At 41.9% G+C, this 24498-nt stretch overlaps 1 protein-coding gene across 1 annotated transcript in view; it reads right to left on the reverse strand.

Annotated features, from left to right (window-relative positions):
• The window catches only part of LOC115571400 (ribosome biogenesis protein BMS1 homolog), a 35465-nt gene extending 17936 nt beyond the window's left edge, over window positions 1–17529 (reverse strand). The window contains 12 exon segments of the mRNA XM_030400806.1: window positions 483–584; window positions 3455–3945; window positions 4519–4661; window positions 4830–5023; window positions 6894–7015; window positions 11371–11513; window positions 12281–12469; window positions 13169–13248; window positions 14382–14572; window positions 15777–15957; window positions 16801–16906; window positions 17513–17529. Of these exon segments, the coding sequence (XP_030256666.1) occupies window positions 483–584; window positions 3455–3945; window positions 4519–4661; window positions 4830–5023; window positions 6894–7015; window positions 11371–11513; window positions 12281–12469; window positions 13169–13248; window positions 14382–14572; window positions 15777–15949 (1828 nt within the window). The 5' untranslated portion in view covers window positions 15950–15957; window positions 16801–16906; window positions 17513–17529.
• Window positions 17530–24498: the final 6969 nt, after the last annotated feature.

The following is a 24498-nucleotide window of genomic DNA, read 5'->3' on the forward strand; positions in this document are numbered from 1 at the left end:
TTGAAAAGTATATTCAAAGCTTCTGATATTTGTTATAAAATGCCAAAATATGGCTCAACACATAGCTTCTGTTTATCACTTGGGCAGTTTGCTGTTTTGTCGAAGACATTAGCATGTTGTAGAACGACAAACAGCTACAGACAGCTTATCATACTACAGTAGCAGTAGCAAAGGAAGCTGTGTGAATGCCAGTATTATGACTAAAATATGAATATTGAAACATACGGATCTCTTATAAATGGACAGTATAGAAATAGATCATAGTAGTTTAACCATGAGTGTAGTGATCAGGAAATTTTACTTTTCTAGACTGTCACATCTTTGTATGCATCTGCTGACGTACAATATATAGTAATACTATTAAGAGTTAGACTAACACACTCACAGTGTTGATATATTGTCCTCATATATAAGACTATTTCCTTTAGTATACATACTTAAAATAGGCACACATATTTATGTACACATGCAACCAAAGCTACCTGGACCGTAAACCAGTTTTCTCAGATTCGGATCAGCTTCTTGTTGCCGTAGAAATGCCTCCGATGCTTTCTGCTGCAGACCATCCTTCCACTTCAGAGCCCCTGTAGACAGAAACAGGAGAATGAACTCAGCTGAGTTATGGTTGTGTCTTGGAAACTGACAAAGTTATCTTCAGGCTCAATTTGACCTATGGAGGCTTTACATTCCTTGCCCTGTATCACATCTACTCAATAGGCAGGGTTCGTACACATTTTTCAAGGTCAAATTCAAGCACTTTTCAAGCACTTTTAAGGGTCATTTTCAAATTACAAGGTAATAACAAGGTAAGCCAGGGGCGGTTCTAGGGGGGGGGGCCAACAGGGGCCAGTGCCCCCGTAACTCTGAGTCTGGACCCCCTGTGGCCCCCCTGACAGGGAGTCTGCATTAATAATACAATGACAGATTTCTTGCAATAATTTTGTTCTGAAGGGAAAGGCAGAAATAAAGTGTCCCAATCAATATTGCTGAAATTGTAAACACTGCTTTGCCTGAATGAGGGATTTATCCTTTTTTCCGGGTTGTATGTGCCCCCTAACAAAAAAGCCGGCCCCAACCTGGCCTCCCTATTAAAACTGGTCTGGAACCGCCACTGAGGTAAGCTACCATTGCCTCAACAGGTTAGTGCTGCTGGGCAACTGACTATAATATATCAGCCAATAGAACAGCGACATAACGTCAACCTGTTTCACATCAGTCTGTATCCAGATAAAACATACAATAACTTCATAAACATTAGCTAAAGGGCCTTACAATGTAGGCTAATCTTACTTTATTAGAAGTAAGTCATGAAAATGGGAGAAAAGTGAACATTTCCTTTTCACACTTAAAGCTCTTACTATGTTAGTGCCTGGTGTGACGTTACAGAGACAAACTGAACAGTCAGTTTCTGACTCTGACACTTTCAGCTCTGGTGCATCAAATTCGACCTTCTCTTCAGCCATCCTTCTCTATTGCTACCAGTCTGCATGTGTAACGACACACGGACAATCAGGCCCTAACTTAACGAGGTCACTTAACGTGATTAATAGTGTGTTAATTATTATTTAGCGTGTTATGGTTTAGCTAACGTTAGCGGTTAACATAAAGTGTTAACGTGCAGTGTTGGCCTAAGTTACTCAAAAAGTCTTAACTTACATTTCTTGTGACTGGAGAGCGCAGGCTCTCCCATTGCACACATCTGCAAATCATTTTTGCAGACCTTGCATGACGCCACTCTTTGATTCGGTCCTTATCTTAACCATAGTTTGTAGTTATCATTTTCAAGCCAACGCTTGTTAAAACAACAGCCTCCCGGCATTTTGTCATCTCCTGCTGTCTCTCTTCGAAAGGGGCGGGGTCACACACAGACCGGCAGGTCGCGGAGAGGAGCAGAGAGGCTCAGCGGAGCCCAGGAGGAAACATCTCCACATACGGTTCTCTTACTGATTTTATTTCTCCTTGTTATAAGCAAACTATCCTGTCTGATCCCAATTTTGTGAAAGACATAGAGTATATGACAGTAGCATAGACATAATGTCAAGCCCTTTCAAGCACTTAAACTAAAATCCAAGCACTTTTCATACCTTGAAACCACAACATTGAAATTCAAGCACTTTCACGGATTTCAAGCACCCGTACGAACCCTGAATAGGGATCTTGAAAGAATTCCAGCAAACTTTCTGCATCATCTGAGCTGACACACACTGTCAATGTATAGCTCCGCGGTCTAATTTTGGTTGGGCTTAGTTAACCCCGGGATCCCCAATTGATTTGAGAAGACGTTAATTACACCATCAACTTGTGGTCAAGCTTGTCCAGCGCTCCAGACGGGTAAGTAGTAAGTAGGTAACACTTTAAGACTAACAGCTACAGTAAAGATTAAGGGTTGAAAATGGTTTAAATAACATCTTCTAAAATCAATTTGGAATCTCAGGGCTTCCGGACACTTGGATTACACCAGATGAACTGTATGGAGACATTTTAGAGTTTTGTTTGGGTAGTTTTTTAATGTTATAGCTAGGGCTGTCAAACAAAATTTTTTAATCGCGATTAATTGCATTTGGCCATTGTTAACTCGCGATTAATCGCAAATTAATCGCAATTTTTTTGGCATATCAAAGAGCAAATATGCTTGCTTTATGAAAATGTTTATTCAACACTTCAAATCATGCAGGATAATAAAAGGCAAAAAAAATATCCCCTTACCCTAAATGGGATCAGAACATGGTGATGTCTGCTTTTGGCGAGGGGCGGGCTCTCTGCATCTCCTAAGTGTTTGGCTTGCAAATGATATTTGAGACTCAAGGTACCTCAATGGTACTCATTTCATGTCGACAGTACGTGCAGATAACTTTTGTCCTATCGACCGAACCATCTGGCAGTGTTTTGAAAGTGAATTTGCCGTTCATAGGTCCTTTCTCCATTTCCTTTCACTTTCGCTTTTCAGTCCACCGTGTTTTTCCCGAACCACCAAACCTGCTTCTTCTTATTCTTATTCCCTTTCTTATTCTTCTGCCACCCTCTGCATCATGACTACAGGTGCCATCAACGGCTGTAAATCAAACAATGCACGTTTCTTTTTTTTTTAATACTGAGCGTTAATCGCGTGTTAAAAAAATTAACGGCGTTAAGAGGATGTTGCGTTATCGCATTATTAACGTGTTATTAACGCGTTAACTTTGACAGCCCTAGTTTTAACTTAGGTCTCTAGCTGCTTCACTTGCTCAGCAAAATGCTGCAACTCTGTTTTGCTGTGAAGCTCCAGAAATGTTTTTTGGCCTGTGAAACTTCAACTGATAAACAGATTTGAAGTGAAAAGCATTGGATTAGTACAGAACATATCCCAATTTTAGAATCAGCATCAAAAGAGAAGAATCATATAAGTGCAACCTTTTTATGCAAATAGAACAAAAATTTATCTGCAGGGAAATAAAGCCAAAAACTGTGTATTTACCCTGCTCTTCCTCCTCCTCCTCCTCACTCGCTGATTGTTTCTTCACTGTAGCATCAGCTGCTTCAACCTCATCTTCCGAGTTTTCATCATTATCATCTTCTGCCTCTTCATCATCATCACTCTCTTCCGAACAGTTTCCAGAGTCTCCAGGTCTCCCGGCCTCCCCCTCCTCTTCACTCATCTCCAGCTCGTCTTCGCTATCAGCAAACACCGGTATCTCCTCCTTCCTCTCCTCCAGCTTCTGTTTCTTTACTTGTGGAGGCTCTCTAACATTCTTTTTACTGGTGTCCGATTTGGCTCTAGCCTCTTTGAGAAAAGTGGACAGGTTGTCCTCATCTTCATCCTCCTCTTGGTCACCATCATCACTCTCATCATCCTCATCCTCATCACTGGAGCCACTGACATCACTGCCCTCCTCCTTTTCAGCAAAGACCACCTTCCTCCTATTTCTCTGGGTGTTAGGGTCCCAGGCTTGCTCCTCCTCTTTCACTCTAGTGAACACATACACACACGCAAGAAAGGTTTCCATTCTGTTATACAAGGCTGTAGTTTATATTATGTTTAGCAGTAGAACATTTGAATGCTTTGTGTTTACATCATACAGTTAGGTACACAAAGTAACACCCACATTGAGAGGCTCAAGTTCCTCCCCTCAATCTCTTAAGTATACACTCAGACGCCACTTTATTGGATACACCACCCTCATACTGGATAGGATGCCTCTTTAAACCCACAACAGCATGAATCTTTGGTAGCATTCATTCAAACAGGGGCAGAAAACTGTCCTTAAAGCTTCCCCTCCAGGCTCCCTTGTAGCTCAGTTGGCAGAGCATGCACCTCATCTTTGAATCTGACCTGTAGCCCTTCCCTGCATGTCATCCAATTCTCTAATCTCATTTCCTGTTATTTCTCTTCCTGTTGTAATTAAATTAAAATCCCTGCTGCACTGGGCTGATGAGCCAGCATGTGTATGGAAAAGCTCCACAATGCTCTGTACTGTATTACTGTACTGTAATCTGTATTCGAACAAAAGAAGTGATGAGAGAAGTTTTGAGTTGTCTCACTCGCTCTGCTCGTCGATGTCTGCAGGGTCCAGGGTGGCAGATCCACTGAACAGAGACACCTCACTGGCAGCCATCTTGGCATCCACGGTGGCATGTGTATCAATGAGAGACTGGACCAGCTCTGTGGTTGGCCGCACTTCCTCCTGTAACAGGTAGAGAAGAAAATACCTCACAACAGCTACAAATAATATTTGTAATACCATTTTTTTTCAAAGTCTTAGAATTTTAGTGCGAATGAACTCAGGACTAAAAATAGGCTGTCAGACACTTAAAAAAACAACACACACACACACACACACACACACACACACCTGCTGCTGTTTGACATGGCTAGCAGGAAGGTCAATATATACAGCGTCCTTGTCGTAGACGACCCCCCCGACCCCGGCCATGGGTGCATAGAGAAGACGTTCCTTCTCATTCAGTGCTCTTTTCTTTTGAGCATCTGGCAGTGAACACGGGTCTGGCAGGAAGTTAACGTCTGCAACCTCAAAGTCTCCTACACCTGCGGAGAGAAAAAACACAAAAATACATTACTGTAAATGTTTCCAGGAAACTTCAGTACTATGTCAGGGCTCAACAGTGCGACTGTTTTGCTCGCATTTGCGAGTTGATTATTTCCAGTGCGAATAGAAAATTACATTCAGTCGCATCAGTGCGACTCCGACAAAACTGTAGTACATGCACCGTTTTGCTGTTTATGTGAGCACTGAGCAGTAAACACCCACACATTTTCTGCCGTTTATCCGCAGTTTTGCACCAACGCCTCACTACAGTAGCTCCGTTTCTCTGGCCGCTCTGTGTCTGCGCTCGCTGCAGCTGCCTCCTCTCCTCCTCCCTCTCCTGTTGCTGCTTCAAACATGACACCGGCTTTGGGACTGACCGGCTGATGATTGGCTGTTTTGCCTTAAGTCCCGCCTCTCTTGCTGGGTTAGATTTTATTGTTCAGCTCGTGCTGATGATGCGGGAACTACCGCAAAATACCCAATAATAGCCGGGCGTTTATTTGTTTCAATCACTTAACAGACCAGGCGTTTATTTGGGACAGGCGTTTAATTCCCTCCTCACAAAAATCCGGGATGAAAATGTCACAAACTTCTCCAGCTTCTCTGTGAATTCTCTGGCATCCTTCTGGGCACAACACGTGAAAAAGGCGAAAAAGAAAAACGTGCAGTGTCAGTGGTCATGTCTTCTTCCTTGATGTTTTTTCAAAATAAATTAGACTCGCAAGACAAGCATATATATAGTTTATTATTATTATTATTATTATTATTATTATTTCTACTATTTTTCTGCATATTCTTGACTTTGAATGGGAGCTGCTGTAAAGCATTTCTGTTTCTGATTCATATATTATGCAGTCAGTTGTCCATATTTTAAGTTAAATTAAATGAATCAAGACAGATGTCACATTTACATGTCAGGGTGTGGTTATTATAGGTGCCTTTAAAAAATGATCCGGGTATAATGATCCCTCCACTTCAGGATAATTAATGGTACTGTTTGTACAGTGCTTTCAGAAAATCAATCACCTGAAAAATGATAACATAATTATAGGAGTGAGAGAAATGATACATCTCAGAATATTAAATATGTTGTAATTTCAATTTTGAAATTTTAATACTTGTTATTACGCAAACCCCTATTACTTTTTGCCACCACTGCCAGATCATACTGATTTTGCAGGGACAGACTCTCCAAACAATTAAATGGGAACAATTTCAGTTTACAAACAAGTTTTTTTTTTCTGTTTTTTTTTCCAGAAAAACAGTTATTTTCATTTTTTTCGTGGCTGGGCCACTATAATTACACATGGGGCCAGTAAAACTCGAATCTACTGGCCAAGCGGGCCAGTAAGACAAAAATATTATGTTGGACACTGGGAGGCAGCCGGGGCACTGTAACTGTGAAGCTTTAAGACCTCCACACGAAGCAGCCTGGCCGTGTCCACAACAGAGGACCTGATGCCCATCAGCCTCGAGGGGCCTCCACTGGAGAGCTATGACCCAAGTCCAGCCTTAGAGAGGTGGCTTAGTTCCAAGCGGGTCAGGAGACCAGACTATGTTGACTGCTGGAGCAGGGACATTCTTCCAGTTTAAAAAAGCCAGTTATAACATTAAAAATTAGTCTACAGGGTTAGGATTAGCCTAAATAAGTACTTTATTTGTTTGAAAATGACATTTTTACCAAAATTGCTGAATTTTCATTGTGCTACTAAAAAACGTTGTGTGCTACTAAATTTTTCAGCATGGTAGCACAGTGCTACTTGGAAAAAAGCTTAGCGTCAAGCCCTTCATGTGGAGCATTTCTGCTTTAGACAGTGTGACATACAGTGTAAAAGGTTTTTGTGGGTAACCACCTCTATGATTACGTACCTGGGATATGAACCTGGCCTTTGTTTTTCAAATGGGTGCCCCGCAGGTAGCCGTAGAGTGACACTGTCCGGTCACACCTGGGGTCTGTTCTAAACCTCTCAGGGTCAGTCAAGTCCTCCATACTGATTGAAAAGGAAAATGAGAAAATGTTGGAGTGAGTATAAAGTAAAAGTATGCAAGCAATCTCTGATTAATATACTTTTTATCTAACACTGCCTCTTCAAAAGAAAAAACAAAATGTCAGAACAGCATTGTGGTTGTTTGGTCTGACATCTTCAAGGTTAACAATCCACTGCTCATGAGATGCTCATCCAATGAAGCATTTCAGGTGTGACAAATGTCTCGCTAAACATATGGAGAGCTTACTAATGATGACAACTGGAACTTAAAATATTAATGATGGCTTCATTCTATGTAGTGGTGCTACTCAGTCATGACAGTCATCCTGATTACTTATGTTATAAGTCACACCAGTGTTAAACAAATCAAATATCCACGTCAAGTAATAACCATTTAACTGATCATGTTTTATTTTCTGCCTTTTTTTAAACTGCAACCAAATAATAATAAACAATAAATAAATAAACTATTTGACATAATATAAATATTGCCTTGCAATAATGATTGTGTCTTATTCTTTCTTATATGATTACACTTTAAAATGTATTCACCTGTGGTACACTGAAAGCATTTCCCTTTTATAAGGAAATGAATCAACATGGAGAATAACCTTCAAAGCTGGGGTAAAAAAAGGATTTTCAACCACAGTCTTGACAAGAATACAGGTTCCAGACTTACACAAGCATAAATATAAATATGCCAATGGACTTCCTGTGGTCAACAAACATTTGTAGTGCATTTGGTTAAATATTTGTAGAATAAAACCCTTTTTTGGACAGCGGCCACATTGAATTTAGGGAACTTGGGGGGTCCTGATATACCCAATCATAAATATAAGTATTCTAATGGGTCTCCTATGGTCATAAAAGGTAAAATAGACATCAAGTTTGTATTTGTATCTCATCTGGCTCCAAAGCAATGGCTTAATCCCTTTCAGCCAGCGGCCATATTGGATTTGGCAGCCATCTTGGTCTGAGGGACCATTGGCTCGGGCGCCCTAGCTAAATCATTTCAGTATGCCCTCAGCTACATCTGTGCGAAATTTGGTGCTTGTAGATGAATCGGCACAAACAATGGGGTATAAGACCCATACCACAACCAAAACTGCTTTTCTGAACAGCGGCCATATTGGAATTGGAGGAATAAGGGGTCAAGATGCACCGGGTCATAAATATTAACATTCCTATATGTTTCCCATGATCAATTAAGCTGAAAAAGACAAGTTTGTATTTGTTGGCGCACAGGTGGTCGAGTGGTTAGAGTGCATGCCATAAAACGCAGCCGAACCCGGTTCGATTCCGGCCGGAGGTCCTTTGCTGCATGTCACCTCCCCCTCTCTCTCCCATGTTTCCTCTCTGTCTACTGCTAATAAAGGTGTCTATGCCACAAAAAATCTTTAAAAAAAAAAAGAAAAAAAGAAAAGTTTGTATTTGTTACTCACGTGGTTCAAAAAGTTATAGTCGGAGCCCTTTTCAGGCAGCTGCCATATTGGATGTGGCCGCCATCTTGGCCCCAAGGGTCACTGGCTCCGGCGCCCTAGCTAAATCATTTCAGTATGACCTGGGCTACATCTGTGCCAAATTTGGCGCTTTTAGGTGAATTTGCGAGAAAATGCTCAAGGCCCCCAACTATATATGGCTAAGTGCAATGTAAATGGTAAAAAAGTATTGGAGATGTCCTGGCCAGAAATCTTGTTCTCCAGATGTAAGAAAACATGTTTGCTTAGTATAGACTCCAACATGTTTTTCCACTGTATTTTCTGTCAAAATAATCACAATATGATTTTTCAGCCCTATCAAAATAAATATCTCTCTCTTTTCAGCGAGTCTCTAATCAGCATTGAGTTGCATTTGTCTTCCGCCAACTCTAACACTAACATCTTTCGTTATGAAGTTTAAATACTTTTATTTTTACATTTGAATAAAATATGAAAATCATATTACAACATTACATTTGTGCTTTTCAGCCCCCTGGTTCTCATATCATGCCCATTTTCAGGTTTATACTGTCCGTTAATGCAGCACCAATATTCAACCTCTGTCTGAACCCTCGTTTTTGTGCCGGTTCTTTAAGGCCCTCCCACTGAAAGTTACTAGTCAGCTCCTGTGGCCTAAGCAGGCATTGCCCAGAACCATGGCCTTTGTAGGGGCGTAGCTTAATGCGGAGTCTGTACAGATGTGACATCTCAACCTTACCAAATACTGACGGCTCGTTTGAGGCACAGTTTCGAAATTTGGGCCATGTACATCTCTTCATGGATTGAGTTTTTTCATACTGTCACAGTATTTATGCAGCAGCTAGACCTGATTAAAAGTCAAAAAGACACATTCTACACACTGCAAAAAGGGGAGTAATGGAGTAAAACTACCAAAAGGCATGCAGTCAGTCTAAAAACCCCTCACACTGTACGGTTTGAGAAGCCAAGGTAATAGGCAGGACAAGACCGAGGAAAGCATGGCGATGGCCTCTCAGACTTGAGAGTCACAGGTAGATGCTATGGCAGAACTAGCTAGCAAAAAAACGCAGCTACAAGGCATCACATCCGACATGACTGGACTTAAATCTGGCAAGGATGCAGTACAAACGGCGGTGGAGAAGTTAGGGGCTCGAATGACTGAAGCCGAGGCCCGCATATCGGCGCTAGAAGACCAAGGCCAAGCTCGGGCACGACGGTGGATAGGGCGGTAAAAACCATAAAGCAGCTACACGAGAAAATAATATATCTGGAGGTTGCTATCCTCCGCAACAACGTCCATATTGTGGGGGTGAAGGAGGATGCTGAAGGTCAAGATATCCAAGATTTTGTACAGAGGCTTCTCTCGGAAACACTGGATATTGACACGAGCCCGGATTCTGAGATCGACCGGGCCCACAGAACCGGTCAACGAGGGAGCAGAGACCGACACATTCTGGTGCGTTTCCTGAGGTCCGGAGCCCGGGAGGCAGTGCTACGGGCCGCCAGAGAAAAGGAGCGAGTTGAGTGGCGAGGAAAACGGCTGTCTGTTTTTCCAGGATTTGTAGCAGGACATTATACAGAGGCGCAAGAAGTTTGATGGAGTGAAAAATCGCCTTCAAGAAAAGGGATTCGACAGAGTTAGTTAACAAATGTTTTAGGCAAGAATTTGTGTTAACAAATGTCCTCGTGTTTTTCTCTTCATAGGGGCACAAAACAGGGATGTTCCCCAAGTCCACTCATTTTTAAATTGGCCCTGGAACCTTTAGCAGCTGCTTTTAGAAATAATACAAACATCAAGGGCATTCAAGCTGGAAAAACATAACATAAATTATTGTTATACGCGGACAATGTATTATTTCTGACCACAAATCCGGAAACGGCTGTGCCTCATATTTTGGCATCGATTGACGCATTCTCTGCTATCTCAGGGTACAAAGTCAATTGGGCATCAAGCTTACCGCAGGCCTTAATAACATGATGACAGAAAACCTCCTCCCCCTTATACAGAAACTTGAGAGCACTTTACAAAACTGGTATAAATCAGGGTTATCTCTGTTGGGTAAAATTAACATCCTCAAAATGATAACCATTCCACAGATCAACTATATTACATACATGTTGCCTCTAATTTTCCCTCCCCTATTACTAAAAAGATTCAATAAGGCTGTAGATACTATTCTATGGGCAGGCAAAAGGGCTCTTTTTAACAGAACAAAGGTATTCGCTGCTAAGGAGGATGGAGGTCTGAGTCTGCCGAAAGTGGACTGGTACCACTACGCCTTTTCCCTTAGTCAGCTGTCTAAAATGTATCTTTTAGGAGATAAAACCCCAGATTGGATCCCTATTGAGGAGGAACTTACTGAACCTTTCCCAATACAGGCTTTCATATCACAAACGGGGAGAAATCCCATCTAAGAACCCATTGCTAGAGTTTGCGAGGGAAACTTGGAGAGTATCACACCAGGTTGCAGGGCAGAAGCCCTCTTTTACTAAGAGGACATGTTTTTGGCATAATAAGCTACTGAATGTGGACAAAAAAATCTTTTGTAAGAAATGGGTGGGGGCAGGAATTGTCGTTATTGAGGATGTTTTTTGAGGGCGATGTTTTTATGCCCTTCAAACAAATATCAGCCAAGTTCAAAATTCCAAAAAAGGACTTCTGGAAATATCTTCAATTAAGAAATTGTATAATGTCTACAAAGAGGAAACTTCCACTTATATCTCAAATAGCGATAGAAGAACTATTTCAAGGCAGCCAGTCAGTTAAGGGCAGTGCATCAAGATTATATAGTTACTTGGAGACATCCAGTGTGTCATTTGTATCCCAATGAGTCCACACGGCAAATACTGTAAATCTGCTGCAAGCAAAAGGGGAAATCTACCTTAATACTTATTACTCACCGGTCAACCAGGACATAAGGGTGGGAGGTCTGCCAAACCAGAGGACGAAACTTCATGACGGAGATGAAGCGGCCGAGGTTCTTCACTTCCTGAGTCTGATATTCACCGTACACCATTCCAGACAAATAGAACAGCTTGGCCCCCTGATAGGTTCACACACAACATCCATTTAAAAAGTTTAAAAGGCTCCGATTGTGTGGTCATACTGTCACAATACATACACGTTATAGTTGATGTACAAGGCTCTTCATATGGGACTTTAGACTTTTATTTTCTCCCACATCGGGGAAATTTACTTGTCACAGTAGCAAGGTGGACAGACATACAGACATACAAAAAGTACAATACTAAAGAAATACTATTTTTTAATTTAGGATAAAATAAATATAGAACGGACAATACGTTATGTGCATTGTATACAAAAAGCGAAATATGGATTATATACATTTAAATAAAGTGTTGAAATTAAATACAGTGTTTAAGAATAAACAGACTCAGTGTATTGGTATGAATATATACAACAAAACCAAATAGTATTATTGCACAGGATGATTGCACAAGATGGCGGAGGTAGAAATGTAAAATAGTGCAAGAGAAGCAGGTGCTTATTGTGCTACATTAAGTTACTGGTGTTAAACAGTCTGACAGCAGTTGGAATGAACGACCTCGGTAGCGTTCCTTTTTACACTGTGGGTGAAGCAGTCTGTTGCTGAAGGAGCTGCTTAAAGCCCCCACAGTCTCATGTAGGGGGTGAGAGGGGTTGTCCATGATTGATGTCAGCTTGGCTAACATCCTTCTCTCACCCACCTCCTCAATGGAGTCCAGAGGACAGTCCAAGACTGAGCTGGCCCTTTTCACCAGCTTGGTGTGTGATTATGTGTGTGTGACAATGTGATTGCGTTGTGTTTACCTGGTAGACCTCAGTCCAGAAGCGATGTTTAAGGTTTTTCTTGGTCTTCCTCAGTGTCTTGTTGTTCTTGAATGAATCCAAGTGAGTCAGCACACCCATGATACGAGGGAAGCCGTGTACCTGACAGATGTTGAGAAACTCAAAAGTCTCCATCTCAAAGCCAAAGCTGGCATCAATCAACATCAAAACCTGGAGGGAACAAAAACAATGCATAGTCTTAATTCATAATTAATAATTTTGTATTCCTCAATGGTGTATTCAAAGTAAGTTATTTAACTATAGTACTGAAGTGAATAAAGACTGAAGCTAAACTTATCAGTCTGTCACTCATTCAGGCTTGGAGAATGTCAATACTATATAAATCATATCACAAAGTACAAAAGCCCTTTTTAAATAGAAAAGGCAGCACATTTGTTCCAAGGTAAGGGCGGGAATGTGTGTTAGGATTTACACATTTTCATTATGCCCCTTTATGCACCACCGACCACTTAGTATATCCCCCTATGACGCCTGCCTACTAAATACTAACACTGCCATGCACCAGCAGGGTCCTCACACTGCCCATAACTGCCTGTGACTCCCCTTAACAAGCACACTGTTCATGAACCTGCACATCGTTCATTGCTCATTAAATTATGACGTCTGCCATACAATTGCACAACACATATAGATTGTCTTTTCACATCTTTTCCTATTATCTTACATTATTAAAAGAGTTGCACATATCCTGTTGACAAATGAGATGGCAAATCCATGGACCTAGCTGCAAAAAAGACTGCCAAATTGGCGGCTTGCTGCCCAGTATAAAAATGGCTACAGATATGTTTTATCATGTGATAATGTCTCATGTGTTGAATGAACTACTTTACTATGAATTTATAAACTCACCAGGTCAGCAACTTTTGCAAGGTCGATCATTGTATTAATGTCATTGTTGCACTCCATGAAAGTTAGACGGCGCTTCTTGCCTAAAAGGAAAAAAAAGGAGTCGCTTATAAAACACCAAAAACAATGAAACATTATGGTTAAAAGGCCTAGTAGTCTACTGATCACCATGAAAAGATCAATTACTACCTAATGTATTAGTATGCTTGAGCCCCTTTCATCTCCAAATGCTCTATTTTTGTGGCGGCTCATGACATTATTCTACAAACAAGCTGGAAGTGTCTGGTAATCTGTAAGTTTACTAAGGTGAGGACAACAGAAATTCTGCTCTTCCATCTCTCTCCTCTCATTCCCTGTCTGATCTCAACTGTCACTTCTGCATAGAATTATAACATTTCAGGGTATTCACTCTAACCCCGAATTTCAACTGGATACGTGTCAGCTGCATTACGGCTCTGATCCGGTTTTGCTCTGCTGTCCGGCAATCCCCACCGGTTGCGCTTTGAGTCCGCCACAGTTGGCGTCGCAAGGCCGAGGAGTTCCCGCGATAATCACATGATCACTCGCGACCGCAGTTATAAGTCTGTGTTATAAAAACAACAACAAAGTGTGTTTGTCGCTTTTTTGAGATTTGTGTGCTGGTGTGTTTTATTTTGAAAAGTAACCGGTTGCTTTTTTGTGTCTCCTTATAACATTGTGAAATTTTAACATTATTAAGGTGGAGGCTTCAAATAAGCCCACTGGGTTTTCTGCCTCTCCCTGCACTGTATGTTATTTGTATTCTTTGTGTATTTTTTTTCAACTGCAATATAAATTAAAACTAATGTTATATTGTTGTTTCCATGCGTGACTTCCTGTCTGCTCGGTGCTAAATTCAGCGGAATTGCTGCGTCCTGGGACGAAGCAGATACGCAGCACAGCGGACCTAGTGGAAATTAACACATAGACAGCATAGACTATCAGCTCCACTGGCGTCGCGGAGACGTAATGCAGTGGACACGTATCCAGTGGAAATTAGGGGTAAAAATACTCGCAATATTTCAGTCCTGACCCATGTGGTGTCATGATGCTTGCCATATTGTTTCTGTGAAAAACTGTATCTACTAATCTATAAAGCTGTGAACACTTACTACACAAATATCACAACAGCACCACTTGATAGAGGTGAAGCATTACTAACCCTTCAATGAAAGAAGAAGTCAATGGCCAAACTTACCAGAGACAACGGTGACAGGTCCACATATGTCCCCCAGCTTCTGTCGGGTGAAGTTTTTGATCAGGCAGCGGATCAGGGTACTTTTTCCCACTTTAGGGGGCCCGACAACAACAATCACAACTGGAGGGGGTTCCAAAGGAGTCCGGTCTACAAGGGGGATGTGATGCTTTTTGGTCTTTATGTCCTGAGCCCTAAAGAAACAAATACAGGAGGAGTAGTTTCACATAGGTTGGGTCATTATCACATTTTTATTAGTCTAGTGTACTGGACTTTAGTTAGAGGTTAGGGTTATTCCTACTTAACAATAATTAATCAATGGAATTATGTCAAATTGGTGTCTCTATACGAAAGTCAGCATATAGGCCAGCATAATTTACATAATATATTGGATGTTGCAAGAGACTGAAGTCTGTCTGACAGGTGTAAATCAATATCGCAAGAGTGCCATCAGGGTTCTAAGCCACAAAAGAGCTTTAACAAACTCTGAGCCGAACACTAAAGTTGATGAATTGTAAATATGTATGTTACTCTCAATCAACTCACAGAGTATGTTAAGCTCATGTGTGGAGAAAAAAGCCATCATCAGTGAAACTCATAGACGATGATTCACCATGGCAACAAGTCATTAAAAGGCAGAGCCTCTGTTTTCATCCAGTGCACGTAGACATATCAATGCATGTACAGGGAAAAGTGTCAGTAAGTTCATACATAAAGTTGTATTCAGTGTGGTCTATTCGTTTATCGTTTATGACAATAAAGCTTTGATTGATTGATTGAATGATTGATTGATTTACAAGACTAACATGTCCTGAATGGATGATGAAGTACTGGAATCAAACAATGCATCCGAATTGAGCCAACTTTACATTTTAACTTTATTTGTTTGGCCTTAATCTGACAAGAACAAAACACAGGGTCCTGTGACTGAAGATGAAAAATTTAAGCAAAATTGAAGATATAAAATACAGATAAATCAAAGACATAGAGACATACAGCTCACAGTCTGATCCATAAATAATGTGATTGTTGGTTTGTACTCTGGAAGGCGTTATGGTTAAAATACTTTTTAATTTACATTTTAGACCAGACTGATATAATAATTGGCTAAAATTATCTGCCAACATTGGCCTATCATAGATGTATAAGTATCACATACGTTGTCCAATATACAACAATTTGAAAACGTTTTTACAAATATAATGCAGAAAACTATGCTTGGGGTAATTTACAATTATTAGAGTGAAGGTAGTGACTACTAAATATCCTGCCTCTGTTACATAACCGGTGTTAATGATCACATTTGAAGGATCTTTGGAAAAGATGTGTGTTTAAGGAATGAAATATTGATATCCAAAGTGTTTCACTCCCTTATATTGGTTTTGGCAGCAGACTGACCTGTGGAAGGTCTTGGCCATGCGTACAGCGGACTGAACCGCAAATGCTTTGGGATTGCGTTTCCGTTCATCATCTTCTGCAGAGCCTCCCTGCCTCTTCAGCTTCTTCTTCTCAACCTTTGGCCCACTGTGCTTCTGCTGATGCCGCTTCTGTTCCTTCACTTTTCTGTCCATCCTGTCGACTAGAGCACAAAAAATTGAGGGGAGGCCCCAAGTGAAAATACAGTTACTGGGACTCTCCATGTTATAACAGCACTGAACTGTACTAGCATGGAAGAGTTTCACATCACATTCAAAATTAAGTGTGTGACCTTCCACACCTGGTTGTCATTGTCAGCGCAGAGAGGTAATTGAAATGATGGTGGTGTTTGGAAAAGTCATCTCTGTGGACGACGTAATTGAATCTACATTCAAAAACCTGGAAAATACAACACCTAAAAGTGTAATAGGGATTTGATTTGCCTCAGCACTTTAAAATAGTGTCAAACTCAATAACATGTTTCAGGTTTGACTGGCTGGTTTTGAATCATTTCATCAGAGGGTTGTCTCTTCCTAAGCCACTCAATAATACATAATCAATTACACACAGAATACAGTCACATCCTAACACACTCGTTTCTTTATAATATGCTCACAGTAGTTATTGCCAATACTTAATCAAAGCAATGCACACATTCTAGGAACAAACAAATATTAATTGGAAAACAAAGTATTTTTTTGACTGGCATGTTAAAGTCAGGCCTTTGGTTTCACTAAAACATAATCTATTTAGTGTGTTCTTTACCATTCAATTTGCTGTACAGTAATCTAAATAAGTCAGTCAGGGACACGGGTTTGCCTTTCTGTGCATTGTTAGGTGACCAGTGACGGACCATAAAGAAAAGCTACAGTCTGTTTACAACATAATGTTCGTGTCTCTGCCTGGATGAACTGTAGCTAGCTAGCACAGTATGGTTCCCTCATGACAGCTATCTTACACACAGTTTTAAAATATTCACAAAAACACAAAGTATGAGTCGCAATACCTGATATTAACCCACTTCTGGTCTGGTCCCAGTCAGAGCCAGTTTTCTTCAGGGCTCACATGTGTATCATGACCTCCAGCCCGGAAGAGTACGGACGAGTCACCTCCTAAGGGAGACGAGTGGAAACAACATTCTATGACATGGTTCCGCAAGTATCAGGCTACAAACCCTGTACAATGTCGCTCTCTGCCTGTCGAGTGGTGAAGAAGTCATGAAGTTTCTCCGGTGGAAAGAAAATAGTTGAGAGTAGAGCAGCACAGTGCAGCAAAGTTAGGCTAGTTTAACTGTCCCTATTGTTTTGCGATTGAGGAATCGATTTTTGGCCCTAATGATCGCATCACTGCCTGAACATTGTATCCTTTATCCGTGAATTTCCTCTTGTCTCTAGCCTCTTTCACACTGTGCCGCATTATTGGTGAGCCGTCCCAGTGTGAACGGATAATCCGGAGGCGCGGAGCGAGGGCGTGTCGGTCGTGCAGTAACTACACAGGTCCTTCACTCAACTAAATACAGATAAATGCCCCACAAAGCAACGTTACAGGACCGAACAAAAGTAATGTAGTAACTGTAACTGTCTTTGGCAGCTTATATGAAGAAAACAAATACAACAGCTGTACGCAGAAGCGTCTGTCCTCCTGTCCGTCCTCCCGACTCTTCCTCACATTTCTGCTCAAAAAACAGCGTCTGTCACCGGCAAAAAACTTTAACTCACCCAGTGTTTGAAGAAAATAAATCACCGCGACCGTCAGCCCTCCGGACCGAGACTTCAGTGAACTGTCCTCCAGAAAATTATGGAGGACCAAACCTGACATAAGTATAAATAAATAAATAAATAAATAAATAAATGCATAAATGCATAAATAAATAAATAAATGCATAAATAAATGTATAAATAAATAAATGCATAAATAAATACATGCATAAATAAATGAATAAATAAATAAATGCTGAAATAAATGTATAAATAAATAAATAAAAGTATAAATAAAAGAATAAATGCTTTTTATTTATTTATACATTTCTGTTCACCTACATTTATTTATTTATTTATTTCTGTTCACCTACATTTATTTATTTCTGTATTTCTGTATTTCTGTTCCCCTACATATATTTATTTCTGTATTTCTGTGTCCATATGTAAATGAGGAGGTAGGAGGTCCTAACCTCAGTCAAGAGCATGATTGGTTACAGGAGTGTGCTCGATGAGGGTCTACTACTTCTGCCTTACTAGCAGCGCTGATTCCTGTACACTGTACAGGAATGTTGCTGGCTACCAGCAAGCCCGCTCAGCTAACTGTTAGCTGCAGTTGTTGACATTTGTTCATGTAGCTCTGGTTTAGTTATGAATTTGACTGGCGTTCATTTTAACTTGCGAGGGTCCCAGGTGTGCTGGTGGTGTGGTTTGAGAATCCCGTCTGGAGAGAGAGGGATCCTCAGCCATGTCCGCTAACCAGGAAAAACATTCTGCTCATCGCTCCAAGTCATGTAGATGTGTATTCTAGACGAGCGCTACAGAGCACAAATTGTCCAAAAGTGCATGTTGTCGGTCTCATATCTTTGTCGTGTATGTCTGTACTCTCAAATAACTCATGGGTGGAACAGGCTGAGGCATTTGTTCACGCCGAGCGGCTTGAGAGCGGCGTGGAGACCCCGGTTAGCTCTTATGTTAGCTGTTAGCTGCTCGCTGTAGCGCAGCGTCCAGGCTACCTTGTGACACCGGTTACCATCGGGTATTTTTCATTCCGCACTGTTCAAATGGTCACTTAAAGCCATCGTTCCGAGCCGCATACATCGTTATTAAGCTGAAGCTAAGTCAGTGTGAAAACTGTACACTGTCATACAGCCTGCTGGTGAAACAGTCTGCAGAGTACGTTGACATCCAGCCTGAGCTCAGCGTGAGGTCAATCAGCTGTGGCAAATCGTGAGACGTCCAGATCAACCTGTGATACAAACACCAGTAGCGACTATGGTTCATAGGAAAGCCCAGACATCTATCTCACTCTCGGTGGTAACATGTGTCAACAGTTAACCTGGACGCTACGCTCTTAGCGCTACAGCGAGCAGCTAAAAGCTAACTAGCAGCTAACTGCTAACAGCGGTGTCCACGCCGCTCTCGAGCCGCTCGGCGTGAACAAATGCTTGATACTGTTCCACACATGAGTTGAAGAGATTCACGACAAAGATATGAGACCGACAACATGCACTTTTGGACGATTTGTGCTCTGTAGCGCTCGTCTAGCAGTGGTTTGCAAGTCGCAGCCCCGGCTTCTCCGTGTGGATAGAAGTGTTCAAGCCACGTCAAAACGAATACACGTATACATGACTTGGAGCGATGAGCAGAATGTTTTTCCTGGCTAGCGGACATGGCTCTCCAGAGCGGACATGGCTGAGGATCCCTCTCTCTCCAGACGGGATTCTCAAACCACACCACCAGCACATCTGGGACCCTCGCAAGTTAAAATGAACGCCAGTTAACCTGTCACACTGGTCGAGGCCATTAAGCTAACTAGAGCTGTTTACAACGTTACAGAGAGGGAGGCTTGAGATCAGGAATCGTTTGCTTTTGTCTGGCTCTCCGATTTGACCAATCATGCTCTTGACTGAGGTTAGGACCTCCTACCTCCTCATTTACATATGGACACAGAAATACAGAAATAAATATATGTAGGGGAACAGAAATACAGAAATACAGAAATAAATAAATGTAGGTGAACAGAAATAAATAAATAAATAAATGTAGGTGAACAGAAATTTATAAATAAATAAAAAGCATTTATTCTTTTATTTATACTTTTATTTATTTATTTATACATTTATTTCAGCATTTATTTATTTATTCATTTATTTATGCATGTATTTATTTATGCATTTATTTATTTATACATTTATTGCAGCATTTATTTATTTATTTATTTATTTATGCATTTATGCATTTATGCATTTATTTATTTATTTATACTTATGTCAGGTTTGGTCCTCCACAGAAACAGCCTCGCGAGTGAGGGAGTCAGACAGCGTCCTGTTTACTGATGGTGATTATGGATAATTACGTAATTTAGCGCAAAAAACTTAACTCCGTCACTTTCCAGGATGTTTGGTGGGTCAGGATCTCAATCACTACACATTATAACAGCATCCATATGATTATAAACTGTCCGCGGGTTTTGGATTAACGGGGGAACACCTGGGGAAACACCAACGTCATCAACATGACGTGTACTGTCACGCCTCTTTAGGAGCCGCAGCGCCGGCTTTCTGTGTGAATTACACACGTGAAGGCAGATGCTTCGCTTTGTGTGAATCACCATCGGCGGAGAATTGGCGAACCACCGCTCCGGATATAATGCGGAGAGGCTAGCCTCTGTCACACTGCCGTTTGTATGCGGGGATCCTGCGCCAATTCTCCGCACCCGCCTCTGTGTGAAAGTTTCAGATGCGGAGAGGGGGGAAATTTCGCTCCGGCGTTGATCCGCCTCTGGAGGTAGCATCAGGGCCGCATTATTGGTTAGCCGTCCCAGTGTGAACAAATAAGCCGGAGGCGCGGAGCGAGGGCGTGTCGGTCTGACAGTCTGATAACTGCACAGGTCCTTCACTCAACTAAATACAGAGAAATGTCCCACAAAGCAACATTACAGGACCAAACAAAAGTAACGTGGTAACTGTAACTGTCTTTAGCAACTTATATGAGGAAAACAAACACCACAGCTGTATGTGGAGAAGCGTCCGTCCTCCTGTCTGTCCTACCGATTCTTCGTCACATTTCTGCCAGAAAAACAGCGTCTGTCACCGGCAAAAAACTTTAACTCACCCAGTGTTTGTGATGAAAATAAATCACCGCGAACGTCAGCCCTCCGGACCGAGACTTACCGAACTTCTCCCAGAAAACAGCCTCCATCCCCGCGAGTGACAGAGTCAGACAGCGTCCTATTTACTGATGGTGATTATGTATAATTATGTAATTTAGCGCGAAAAACTTAACTCCGTCACTTTCCAGGTGGGTCAGGATCTTAATCACTACACATTATAACAGCATCTATATGATTATAAACTGTCCGCGGATTTTGGATTAACGGGGGAACACCTGAGGAAACACCAACGTCATCAACATGACGTGTACCGTCACGCCTCTTTAGGAGCCGCAGCGCCGGCTTTCTGTGCGAATTACACACGTGAAGGCGGAGATGCTTCGCTCTGTGTGAATCACCATCGGCGGAGAATTGCCGAACCACTGCTCCGGAGATAATGCGGAGAGGCTGTTTAAAAACGGCTGCTGTTTAAAAAGGGCTTGTGATGCTACTTGACCTTTCTCTATCAAATTTGTTGCTGTCATTTAGCTCCTTTTTTCCGTTTACAACCCTTTCATGCACGATGTTGATGTCCTTTACACTCCCACCAAATTAAGAGTGTTTTGTATGAACACAACTTAAACAGAATTAATTAGGCTACTTTGTATACAACAAAATGAACACATCATCACAACAGATGTTTTTGTCTCTCTTTCTATGCTTACTTAGGAGGCCTCTATTAGCAGAACTAACTTATGAACTGGACGTTCCACCACAGATACTTTGTTCAAGCGTTCGCCTCTTTTGCCTGGGGGAGGAAGTGCAGTGGCAGCCTTCATGGTGACGAGATGATTAGGAGTGAGTGGTTCCAAACTGTTTGGATCGTTCAGGTTATCTGTTGTGAGAGGACGGCTGTTTACGATTGCAGAAGCCTCATATAATAAAGTCCTTAAGGAGGCATCATTGAGTCTTCCAGGTGAGAGTGAAAGCATGGAGTAGAGCACATTTTTTACACTTCTGATCTGTCGTTCCCACACTCCACCTGCGTGACTTGCATGAGGTGTGTTGAACACAAAATCACATTGCTTTTCTGCAAGGAAGTTTTCAAGTCTCTCAGCATCAACTTTATGTAGGGCTGCACTCAGTTCATTTTTGGCACCTACAAAATTAGTGCCTTGATCACACTTAATCTGTCTCACTGAGCCTTGCAGTGCAACAAGCAACGCAGACTGTTGATGAAAGCATCAGTTGACAGATCATCAACCATTTCAACATGGATAGCATGAGAGCTGAAGCATGTAAAGAGCAGGCCATGTCGTTTTTGTTCCTTTCGACCTTGTTTACTCATAAGAGGGCCAAAACAATCCATCCCACAGTATGTAAATGGGGGAGAGGATTCCATCCGTTCTATGGGGAGATCACTCATTTTCTGCCCTACTACACTTCCTCTTAGTTTCCGACATACCACACACTGACGAATTTAGGATGTGACTGCTTGACTTAAACCTGAGATCCAGTAGCCGTTGGCCCGTATTTCATTGATCGTGACGCCTTTGCCCTGGTGTTTAACTCTTTCATGATAGTGTGCAATTATCAGTTTTGTGACATGATGCTGTCTGAGGATGACTGTCGGGTGTTTGACTGACCTAGGAAGGGCTGAATGACGCAGTCTTCCTCACACCTTGAGCACTGCATCTCTGTCCAAAAAGACATCAAGATGATGTAACTTGCTATTACTTGGTAATAGATTTCCATTCCCTAATGTCTTTATTTCTTCTGAATATGCTTGTCTTTGCAGGTCTTGGATAATCACAAGTTCTGCGTTTTGCCGTTCCTCGACTGTAGAGTCTGCATTTGATTTGTCTTTTAGGAGCCTGCGTCTGAGACGTGCCACAGCACTGACAGCCTTCGACCAGGATGAAAATTTCACCAGGCGGTCAGTCAGACTCACTTCTCCAGTCGTCCTTGTTAACAATGTTTGAGCCTTTTTAACTTCTTGGTCTCCTATTGGAAGATCCAGAATCACTGTCGCTTGAGGAGGTATTTCCCTTTTCCACAGGAACCTGGGACCTGTGAGCCAATCAGATGACAGCAGCCCATCCACTGTTCTTCCCCTGGATGCATGAACTGCAGGGTTTTCCTTGGTGGACATGTACAGCCACTGCTGGGGTGTTGTGCTGTTGCGAATCTTTTGCACTCTATTTGCAACAAAAGTGTGGAATCGTCTTGCTTCATTATGTATGTATCCGAGGGTGACTTTTGAGTCTGTCCAAAAGAACTCTTCCACAATGCCATGAGTTAGCTCTTCTCTGAGCATATTACTCACTGTGACTGAGACTGTTGCTGCCGTGAGCTCTAACCTTGGAAGAGTGGAGACCTTTGTGGGAGACAGACAAGCCTTTTCCATGATGAAGGCGCAGTGAACATCGCCATCCTCATTGATCAGTCTCAGATAAGAACACTGTCCATACCCAGTAGTGCTTGCATCTGAGAAATGATGCAGTTCTCTTTTCCTCACCTTTCCAAAGTTAGCAGGCACACAACATCTGGCTATCTGTATTTTCTCCAGATTGATGAGATCCTTTCTCCAGCACTCCCACCGTGGTTTCAGGTCTTCAGGTAGTGTATTGTCCCAGCTGGTACCCTGATGACACATTTCTTGCAGGATTTTTTTGCCACTGAGAAGATAAGGAGCAACAAATCCCAAGGGATCATATACAGATGCGATGGTGGATAATATTCCAGGCCGTGTGGGAGGTTGATCTTTCAGTGTGATGTTAAATGTGAAGCAGTCTCTTTCTATATTCCAGTGAATTCCTAGCGCTCTCTCTATTTGCATCTCACTGAAAGCAAGGTCCTTTGTTTTGATGTCAGTTGCATGTTCTGATGTTGGTATACTGTTTAGAACAGTGTCGTTGTTTGACACAAACTTGTGTAGGCAGAGGCCACCATTTGTGCATATTACTCATGCCTCTCGTGCCAGCTGTATGCCGCCTTTCACTGTCTCTACACTTGTTACTCCATCATCCACATAGAAGTCTCTGGCAACAAACTGGGCACCTAGAGGAAATGAAAGGTTGTGCTCCTTGGGCAGATGTTTTAATCCATAGTTTGCACACCCTGGGGAAGACACTGCGCCAAAGAGATGTACGGTCTGTACTCTTGTGGTTGTGTGCTTAAGTCTCCATTTTTCCACCATAAGAAGCGGAGGTAGTCACGATCAGTCTTTTGAACCTTGAACTGGTGGAACATTTTTTCTATGTCACACATTAATGCTATTTGATGTTGCCGAAAGCGTATGAGGATGCCTGTTAGATTGTTTATCATGTCTGGCCCAGAAAGCAGGTGCTCATTGAGACTGTTCCCCTGTGCTTTGCTGAACAATCAAATACAACACGCAGTTTTTCTGGTTTCTTTGGGTGATAAATACCATGGTGTGGTATATACCATTTCTCGCCAGGAAGTCCATCATCCTTTTTAATGTTGTGGGCTTGAGCTCTGCAGTGATTGGCTCTGGTGCGCACGTGGCCACGGTGTGCAGTGATTGGCTCTGGTGCGCACGTGACTGTGGTTGCTCTGGTGGACAATGCTCGGCGGAATTTGTAAAGCATTTATGAAATAATTTATTCACGGTATCATTGCAGTCCAAACAAATGCTTAGATGCACACCACTGAACCACGCAGCAGCCATGTTGAAAGTCTCGGGTCAGTGTGATCCTTATCCGCAGAGATATTTGACCAACAGACACATACACACACACACACACTGACAGACAGAGATTACTTGTATTTATAGATAGATATACCCATGGTGGTTTCCTCAATGGATTCCTGGAGGAGGGATTCATCTGCTGCCTGTACAATGCACAAAAAAAAACCAAGTGGAATTATACTACATGCCACATGTATAGGG

The sequence above is a fragment of the Sparus aurata genome, chromosome 20 (assembly GCF_900880675.1).
Source record: "Sparus aurata chromosome 20, fSpaAur1.1, whole genome shotgun sequence".
Lineage (NCBI taxonomy): Eukaryota > Metazoa > Chordata > Actinopteri > Spariformes > Sparidae > Sparus > Sparus aurata.